This window comes from Scophthalmus maximus, chromosome 8 (assembly GCF_022379125.1).
Source record: "Scophthalmus maximus strain ysfricsl-2021 chromosome 8, ASM2237912v1, whole genome shotgun sequence".
Lineage (NCBI taxonomy): Eukaryota > Metazoa > Chordata > Actinopteri > Pleuronectiformes > Scophthalmidae > Scophthalmus > Scophthalmus maximus.
The window spans coordinates 10,832,412-10,842,712 of NC_061522.1; the positions used below are offsets into that span (position 1 = coordinate 10,832,412).

At 42.8% G+C, this 10,301-nt stretch overlaps 1 protein-coding gene across 1 annotated transcript; it reads left to right on the forward strand.

Moving 5' to 3' along the window:
• Positions 1 to 419: 419 nt before the first annotated feature.
• Positions 420 to 10,013, forward strand: lonrf1l (LON peptidase N-terminal domain and ring finger 1, like). Its single transcript, XM_035637470.2, has 12 exons — positions 420 to 1,154; positions 2,577 to 2,695; positions 3,011 to 3,133; positions 4,651 to 4,866; positions 4,982 to 5,195; positions 5,497 to 5,602; positions 5,716 to 5,830; positions 5,948 to 6,069; positions 6,214 to 6,372; positions 6,513 to 6,675; positions 6,796 to 6,948; positions 8,284 to 10,013. The coding sequence occupies exons 1-12, from the start codon at positions 569 to 571 to the stop codon at positions 8,440 to 8,442; spliced, it is 2,235 nt and encodes a 744-aa protein (XP_035493363.1). The 5' UTR covers positions 420 to 568; the 3' UTR covers positions 8,443 to 10,013.
• The last annotated feature ends 288 nt before the right edge of the window (positions 10,014 to 10,301 follow it).

A 10,301-nucleotide genomic window follows, 5' to 3' on the forward strand; every position in this document is an offset into this window, starting at 1 on the left:
AGTTGAACGTATATGTGGAGTGACTGGGTGCTGATGTGACGCTGTGCTCTCTTGATTGCCCAAGAAAAAGAAATCCTATAAGAAGACAGCAAAGGTTAATCTTATCTAGAGTTAAACACAGCTAGGTATGATAAAATGAATTACATAAAAAATTGCATTACACAATTATGATCGAATTTTGCGTTGTCAGACAGCTTCCTTAACCATATTAATAGACACGTTGTATAATGTATTCTTTAAAAAAAAAAGTTTTGTTTCATATTCCAGTTATCCGGGTCTCTTTTCTGTTTCTCAGTAAATCAACTTCCCAGCGTCCTCTGCTCAAGTTATGAAACTCTGCAACGCTGGTTTTGTAACCGAGTGGTTCTGACCAATCACAGCGCGGCTCCGCTGTTCACGTGACTGTGTTTTTTATGTAACCAACGGGTGTCGTCGGTGACGTCCGTTCATCGCACCGTGATGGACCCCGGCGGCCACAGAGATGTACGGGACGGCTCACCATCAGAACACTAACACCCACCAAGCATTAGTTTATTGAGTTTAATTCTTTTCAAATAAGACGCCAACAATGTCGCTCCAACCGCCAGCGGAGGACGCCACGGTGGAGAGAGGCGCCTTCTTCATCTGCGGCGCCGACTCGGACGACGTCGCGGCAGAGGAGGAACACCACCAACTCATACTACAGAAAGCCAACGCGCTGGCATCGGACAACTGCCTCAAGGAAGCCATCGACTGGTTCTCGGCGGCCATGCGGTATGTCCCCGTGCGACCCGAGCAACTGAGCACTTTTGTGGACTGTATCCTCCGCAACTTCAAGAGGAAAGCGGTGCCCAGCGAACAGCCGGGCCAGAGTCGGGACGACGACGTGTTCGACTGTCCGAACTGCCGCGGCTTCCTCGGCGAACCGGTGACGCTGGCGTGCGGACACATGTACTGCAAGCGGTGTCTACAGCGGCGGCTGCTCTCCAAGTGTAGGCTGTGCGGCGAGGCCGCGAGCGGCGAGGGGAGAGCCAACGTGATCATGTGCGGCCTGTTGGAGAAATGGTTCCCCGGCGAGCTGGAGAGGTCGAAAACACTGCGCGAGGTGGACAAGCTGTGTAGGAGCGAGCGCTTCGAAGAGGCGGTGTCGTTGGCGACCGACCTTATCCACAGCGGTGAGTGTTTTCAACGTACCCTCACACAGCCATGTTGACACGAGCTATTCTGTTTTTCCTGCTCAACGCAACGTTTTCCTGAGACGCACTGGGACGTTCTTTTATTACACTGCCACGACTGTATGTTAGCGATATTAACCGAGATCCACTGACCAACATTCTCGGAAGTGTTACATCTCTCCGTATGTTGTCCTCCGGTGCCAATCCCCGCCCACCGGCTCGTCGCGTAATCAGCTCTTACGAAAATCCAAGAGCTGCGCATGCGCGTTGAGTGCAAGTTACATAAGGCAGGTCGTGACACACTTTTATAACACATGAAGTAGCATTTTGTGTTTTGTCATTAGCATGGCCGCTACAATAAGGTTTCAGAAGTATTCAAAGCGGGGATGTGAGTCAGTTTAGCAGGCAGCGGCAGGATGGTGGTCCAGATAGACATTCTGCTTTAGTAACAGAACTCTGACATTATGCAAGGGAAAAATAAGAAAAGCAAACCACAGAACTATTTCCGTGGCAATATATTTAGATTGTTAACTTGCAAATCAGGAGGTCTGTGGCAGGAAAAGCTAAAACACTTGTGTCAGTTGACTGATTACAGTATTTTATTGATTTATGATTTTTATTGAAAATCTCTTTGAGCAACAGTTAAAAAAAAAAGAATCACATGAGCCTCACAGTGCAGCTGGGAGATTGTTGTGGACCATGAGAGCATATGGAAACCATTGTATTTGGGTCAAGTGATATAATGTCGTGATCCTGTTACTCAGACATTGCCTGCAGGATATTGAAAGACGGACAGACTTAACATAGTTTAAGGTCATATGAGGAAAACTGCTTTATCACCTTCTGACAACTAATATTGGTGCCACTGTGGGAGTGATGGGCTCAAACCACCTGTTTTTGACAGTGCTGGCGCTCAGTGCTGCTACTGCAGCATGCAACCCAAGGAAATCTGGTCATGTTCATGTTTATACTGAAATATTTTATTTTTAATTTAGCCACCGGTAATGCTTAGAATTTAGGGCTTAGGTTAACAAATATTGAAATGGTAGCGGTTCGATGAAAAGATAATGTCGCCACCAACAAAAAGCAGAGATCTGCTTAGGATATGCTTCAGTTTGGCGTTTGTAATATGATTTGAAAATCTTGTTTTCTTCCTTTGTAAATGAGCTCACGATTGGGGACGAGAAATGTCAACTCTTATGATCTCTTGCTGCTCTTCCAGGCTTATGGAAGAGAATTGTGTGACATGTGATTATGTAATGTATGATCCGCAAGAAATGCATGAATAAAAAAAAAGTACGTTCTGTTTAGGTAAACACTACCTATTCTCGTAAATTGTAAAGCTTTTTGGTTTTCCCATGACCTTATTGACAATTTGTAAAGCTTTTTGTCCTCTCTCGTTTCCCCCTGTGTCTGCTGCAGATCCAGAGAAGACGGCGGTGGTGAGACTGTCTCGAGCGGAGGCGTACATGGCTCTCAAACAGCACCGTCTGGCTTTGGAGGACACAGATTTTTGTCCCGTGTCCAGCTGTTCTGCTGAAGTAAGTCGCTCACTGTATCTACAGGGCCTTATGACACCATTGTTGAAAAAAGGGTTGCCTAAATTCAAGTTTGTGCTGAACAGTTTGTGCTGAAGTGGATGTAGCGAATGTCAGAGTCCTACTCTTCTCCTTTCCGTAAGATGCATGCACAACATGAACACTTGGCAGCAATAGCACTGTGGTATATTTAAGGTGGATTGTTTTTTGTATGTAGCTGTAGTGTAAAGGACTAAGCGTTAGGGTGAGTGAATGAGTAATGCAAAAAAAAATGTTAGTATAAAAGTAATAATCTGTTGTTCCTCTGTGTCCTGACAGGCCTTGTATAGGAAAGCAATGGTGCTGAATGAGATGGGCGAGGTGAACGAGTCTCTCCAAGTCTTCCTCCACTGCCTGGCTGCGGACGAAGACTTCCCCTGTGCTAAGAGACAAGTGGAAAAGGTGAGAGAACGAAGGCAGATTAGTCTGCTGGAAGTGTGAGATGAAGTAGGCTGGAGGGGCCGAGACTCAATATCAAGTGTAAACCAAACATGGAAGTGGAAGTTCAGCGGCTTTAATGTAACACCAAGGAATGTAATCATGTGTGTGCCAGCTCTTTGAACGTTTGTGTGGGAAATTTGTCGTCTTGTGTTCTGATCAAATCTGACAAGCATTTGCCACTTTTTGTATTTTATACACAAAACAGACAGTGGCTACATATGAGAAATGCAAAGTGAATTAATGTTTTAAAGTAAATTAATCAAACTTTGTGAATCCACTTAACTTAGACATGAACATGGTCCATTCTTCAAGATGATGTCATGGAATTACATAACCTGTTGGTGGATTTGTTCCTGTCACTCCACCTGTAATGACATTAGTACCATTTAATAGACGCATCATAGTAGCTGTAACTGCAGTTACAGTTGATTCACAGGGTCCATAATGTTTCCGGCATATCCGTCTGTCCACTCTTCCCATTCTCTCAAATGCCGTGCGTCAGGAATGCCAGGAGATAATTTCTTCAAATTTAGCATAAACGTTAGGCTGAACTTTAAAGATGAACTGATTAGATTGCAAAGGTCAAGTCACGGTGACCGCAAAGTATTTCCCATTCTTCTTAATGTGATATATCAGGAACATCTGGAGGGAATTTCATAACATCATACACAAATGTCCCCTTGGACTCAAAGTGGTGGTCACAGGTCAAGTTCACTGCAACCTCCCAAAAGCATATTTTGTGCCATAACCCAATCATCCTATGCTAACTATAATAATGATAATTTATTGTAATTAAATTCCTTCCAAGTCCTCACTAAACATGTTATTTTAGTCTGGACAGACATGGATGTAAACTGCAAATTGACTGGTTGATGTAGGTGTACAACCACATGGTGATTATTCTAGTTAAATGCTGTTGGCCTCTTGTCTTATTTTTGTGACAATGAGAGAGACACTGCTCGGATTAGACATTGGTCTAAGTGCTGGAGCCAGACAGCCGACATCAATAGAACATAATTTCAAGTTTGAGCAGCCCGTGATCTCACTTACAAGGACTCCCCAGTATCCATGTAAGGAAAATGGCTCTGTTCTTGTTGCCATCGCTGAGATAAAAATGTACAACAATCAACATACAAGAAAAGTGAAATGAGACCCTTTGAAAGCTCCTATATAATTACATTTTAACTGGAAAAGAAAATGGTGGAACTAAACATGTGCCAGGACTCTGGGAAAATATTCAAGTACTGGAGGGAAAAGGAAAGAGCAAATTTAAGTCCCTCAAAATTTAACTGACCTGGAAAGAAAGGTTGATGTACTCTGCTACAGGGTCATATTAACTAATGTTTAACCTGGGTCAACCTAATACCTATTCTGAACATAACACAAGTTTGCTCTTGGTCTTGATTAGTGAATTGGATTCAAAGTATTTGGGGGTTCAGCAGCTCTGCGTTGATGACAAACTGTGCTGCTTTTTACAGATCTTGTGTGACCTGCTCTCCCCGGCTGATGAGAACGTCAAGGTCGGTCTGAGGGAAACGGCGCACAACACATCGCCTCATCTGCGCAGCAAAACCCTTGTGGCTAATGCACAAGCTCAACCACACAGCCCCGTCCAAAGAGGAAACCAACACCAGGTCCGTGCTGCCTCCGCGCACCTGGACAACCAGGACGACAACCAGGAAAACAACCAGCAGGTATTACCACTCTCAATAAAATTACTGAGTGCTAAGTTTTTAAAGGATTGATTCAGTGAAGTCGTTTAACAGACCATTGTCATCGTCTTCCCCTTGGCCTTGTGTCATTATCCAGAAACGCTGGGAAAGTCTGGAGCGGTCTGGTCTGAGCCGAGCTCACTCGCTTCGGGTGCGCGGCTTGAGCGGCGGTGAAGAGGGACTGAAGAGAGTTTGCTCCGCTCCTCAGCTGGGGGACCAGGAGAAGGGCAGCCTGCTGAAGAGGAAGTTGTCAGTGTCAGACACAGAACCTTATGTTGTGGACAGTGGAAGTAGCAAACATAAAAAACAAGGTCAGTTGCCAAGCCACTTCATTGTTCCACTTTGAGGTCTTTCCCAGTGGATCATGATTTAATTTCCAAATCGACTTCCCTTTCTTCTGTTGTCTCAAAAAATGTGTGCTATAAGAGCTCATAATATAAAGTAGAAATTTTAACTGTACATTAAAACTCAGACTCTTTCCAGGAATAATGTCACAAAACATTCTGCTGTCTACACATAATTCAATTATCTGATCACCCTATCTATGTTGGAGATTATATTTTTGTTAATAAAATGCAAAGTATAATTCATTTTCCTCCTTTTGTTTTTAAGGTGTTGCAAAAGGCTCCAGACAGCGGCTTGCCAAATCTAAAACCAGCAGAAGGATTCCTGAGGATCAGCTGGACCCCAAGGACCTGGAGTGCTCTCTCTGCATGAGGTAAGTGCACATGGGCGCTCATACTCCATGTCGTTTTAATGCCAGCTCACGATGTTACTGCTTCTAAATGAACGGACACTGAGAACAACCCGTTGATCTTTGCGTTGATGCAGGTTGTTTTATGAACCTGTGACGACGCCCTGTGGCCACACCTTCTGTAAAAACTGTCTGGAACGCTGCTTGGACCACACACCCCAGTGTCCTCTCTGTAAAGAGAGTTTGAAAGAGGTAAAGGAACAGTCTTGGCAACTGTTACATATAGATATTCACCTTCTTTTGTACCTTTTTTGACTAAAAAAATGTGTATCCTGTTTAAATCAGTAACTTCCATCCTGCACTCTCCAGTATCTTGCGTGTAGGAAGTACATGGTGACAACGGTCTTGGACACGCTGGTCAAACAGTATTTGAGTCAGGAGTACGCAGAGAGAACTAAGACTCATGTGGAGGAAACCAGAGAGCTATCTGAGTAAGCAGATTTTCCATTAATTTCCATTTTCTTCTTTTGCCTTGGTTCTCTCCTGTTTTCATCAGTAGATATTTTCGGCTTAGAGAAGATTTTAAGAGGTTCTGAGAGTCTGAAATGCTTATATTCTTCTTGTCATCTGTTCAGTCTGACGAAGAATGTGCCTATCTTTGTGTGCACCATGGCGTACCCCACCGTGCCTTGTCCCCTCCATGTCTTCGAGCCACGTTATCGCCTCATGATTCGCCGCTGCATGGACACCGGCACGCGGCAGTTCGGGATGTGTATCAATGATCCCCAGAAAGGGTAAGCACGCAAGCCCAAACATAGATTTGTTTTGTATGATTTAAAATATATGACGACCTAAAAAACTAGACATAAATACACATTCAGCTAAAGTTTCTTTGAGTAACAAAGTAAATGGACTGTTGTGTGCATTGCTGCAGGTTTGTAGATCATGGCTGCATGTTGATCATTCGGAGTGTCCATTTCCTGCCTGATGGGAGATCAGTAGTGGACACCATCGGAGGAAAACGCTTCCGGGTTCTGTCCAGAGGAATGAAGGATGGTTACAGCACTGCTGACATAGAACACTTGGAGGATACAAGGGTAAGAAACATAATGAATCATTATTTCAGTTTTCTTATCTGCGATCTATAATTTCTACAAAACTAAACCACTTTTCAAGTCAAGTGACCGGTGTATTAATTGAACTGACTCTTGCTTCAGGTGGAAGACAGTGATGAGCTCGGGAGACTTCAGGAGCTGCATGACGCAGTGTACGAGCAGGCCCGCGTCTGGTTCCAGAACCTCAAGATCCACTTCCACAACCAGATCCTGCAGCACTTTGGATCCATGCCAGAACGAGAAGCTGACATCCAGGTAAACATTCAGCAGTATCCATCTTCTTCCATTTTGATGAACTTAGCCCATCCCTGACCAGATCAGTTCATCTGAGGACAGGTGTGGTCATACAAGGTTAAACAAATATAATACATTTTATTAGCCTGTATCAGAGAATTTGTCCCGATAGTGCTTCTGTATTAGTTTGCTTCCATTGTCTTATGTCGGGGAAACCCTTATTACCACGGATTCACCTGCCACGGAGCTCATAATACCAGAACACAGTTGTTTTCTGTGCTTAGCTTGCGCTCGAGCCTGCAGTGCTGAAGGGGATTACAGCTCTGCTCTTAGGACAACCAGGAGGCAGAGTCTTTTGACAATATAGGCTGAAGAGATTTGTGGGTGTTTCCTACCTAATCCCACTGTCGATATTGTGTCAGAAGAGTGGCAGGAAGAGACGCCCTAACTAACTATACCAAGAAAGCAAAGTGCCGAACCTTGATTTTCGGTGCCGTTATGTAATTTCTGTTCCGGAGGGAAATGCTTTGGTCCACTTCCAGAGCATAAGTGAAATGTAGCACAGGCATAGTAAACATCATTCGCCTCCAGTCCTTCTAAGTGTTAAACAGGTTTTTGTAACTGACTCAGGCTTTTCTGTCTCAATGAAAGGGATTTTCTTTTTTCAGCTGTGTAACTCTGACTGGCGGATTACTGTAAGGGTTCTAGAGCATTTACGGTACAATCGTTCATTTAAAATGCTGTCAGTACAAAATGAAAACTTAATGCAATTGTCATTCATGTGACTGGAAGTGCTTGAGTTTTACTTGAAAGAGAGAATTCAGGAGCGACTTCAGGCCTGTTGAAAATCAGAGATCCAAGTTGTTTGTTTTGTCGCCAGGTTAGTTTGAAACAATGTCGCAGGCAGATGTGAGATCAGTGAGGCTTGTGTATGTCATTTGAATTGCATGAGCAAAGATAGCGACAGTAAAGCTGAATGGCTGCTGCACTGGAGTTATGAAGGTTTGCTTGTTGTTGTACTTGGCATTATTTGGATTCAATTAATACGATGAAAGTCCAGGATACTGATTCCCAGCCGGTAGTGCGTGATACACACGATAGAAAAGATTCTGATTTAGGTTCATTTGTTTTTGGGGAGTTGGGATAAAGAGAAACACTGTTTTTTCAAACCAGTATATTAAAAAAATATTTAAATTGTTTGTAATGAAAATTGCAATTATCCTTCTACTCGATCTGAATTCAGTAACCCGATCCTTACATGTTTGGCTCAAAGATTATCACAGTAATTATAATACATATCCATATTGTTGTGAAAGCAGTGGTCTTAAGCCTTTGCTTTTTCCTCTTCTCTTCTAGGCAACTCCCAACGGTCCAGCTTGCTGCTGGTGGCTGCTGGCTGTCCTGCCCATCGACCCGCGTTACCAACTGTCTGTCCTCTCCATGACCAGCCTCAAAGAACGCCTGGTGAAGATCCAGCACATCCTCACATATCTGCAAAGCATCCCCGACAACTAGAGCTTCCTCTTCTCGCCACCACCAACATCCCCTGGACAATATATCAACCCTTAAGCAACCTCGTAATCAACATCGGACTAACTATTATTTCTACAGAAATGTGATCCTTCATACTTTAATTTCTTAGTTTGTATTAATCCCACACACGATAAGAGAGAAGATTAAGCGTCCTTGAACTGTTGATCACTGAAATCAGAGATTTCTGGCCCAACTACCTCAGGGATTCTTCGAAGGACACACTCTTTGTTTGTGATTGTCAAAAATAATCTAAATCTGCCCTTTTTCTTTGAGGGACTTTGGTGAAATAAAAATAAGTCACTGCGCCACTTGATAATGTGTGACGCTGTTGAAGACAATGAAAGAAAGAATATCTATGGATCACATTTTTTTTTATTGTACTGAGGTGAAGAAAGACTATTATGGTTTCTTTTGTTTCATCTCTGGTGAGACCAGTGTAAAGGAAGTCTTTCTTTTGATTCTTGGCTCTTAAAATTTATATTAATATGGAGAAGGATGAGGTGATTCAGTGGAACAAAATCCTAAATGCTGAAAGTCGAAAAGCAAGTGGTAATCTAATGTGGTTTAGAGGAACCGGTGAGAACTTGCAGACTGCACAACCAAGTGAAACTACAGGCTGGTGCATGTGTCCCAACACACGATGAAAGTATTAATCGATCTCTTCCACGCATCAAGTTTTCTTCTTTTTCCCCTCTCACGTGCTTACCGTGCGCAACGTCAATCGCTGCCTCCTTAAGTGTTGGCCCGGGGCGCTTCTGTCGAAAGAACGACAATCCACGTTTCTTCTGTTGGTTTTCACTTTTAAGTTTCTTCCATGTCGTCGTGCTGAGATTGGCCATTGTGTGTGCCTCCTCCCCGAACATGATTCTGGAGGAACATTCGTGAAACCTCATTGCTCATATGTTTTTTTCCCCCTCTCACAGCTCATATGCTCTATCTTCCAAAATGTCTGTTTGTCATAGAACTTACAAGTTCCTGCTGGAGTATGAGGATTTGAGAGTGTTTTAGAGTTCAGAGGTTCTGTCATGTTTTATTTGTCTTTCCTCAAAACCAAAAAAGTTAATCTTCCCTTTGAATGAACTTAAACTGAATTAATTTATAAGTTGATATATATTTTAACATTCTAACGTGTTTGTATGAGAAATTTTAAGGGGGCGTAGATTATTAATATTATGACAAATGAAAACAGCATGTAAACCGCCAATAAGTCTGCATTATTCTTCATTCAAAGCTGCTCTGTTGGCCGGGTGGACTTTGTTTGCCTTACACCACTTGGCATTGTGACACGATGCATTGGCTTGGATACCATTCCTTTTTGCCATAGTATGAAGTATGTTTTAAATGTATTTTTCCCCACTTTCAGGTAGTTCGAGCCACAATGTGTACACAATGTGTATTTAAAAAAAACAAAACAATTAATGTCAAGGCTGTTATATGTAAATCATTTGTAAAAAAAAAAAAAAACGAACAGAAAAAGCTTTTTGGATAGATCTAGCTTTTTTGCTCAGTTTTAAGTTATTGATTTTCAATAATAAATACACCTCTTTTTTCAACTTCTGTCTCAGAGATCATGTTTCACAATGTCAATGGATGAAGACGTTGACAATCACCAGGCACTTTGTAAGGAACAGCTAATTCGTGCGTATTCATGCAATCATGTTTTTAGCAGAACAATGCATAAAATCGTGCTGATACAAGTTAGCAGCTTTAGTTAATCCTTTCAAACATCGTATTAGGGAAAATTTGATCTCAGGGACTTTGTGGTATGATCGTTGGTGCCAGGCAGGCTGGTTTGACAATTTCAGACACAGCTGCTCACCTGTCTCCAGACAGTCTCTGAA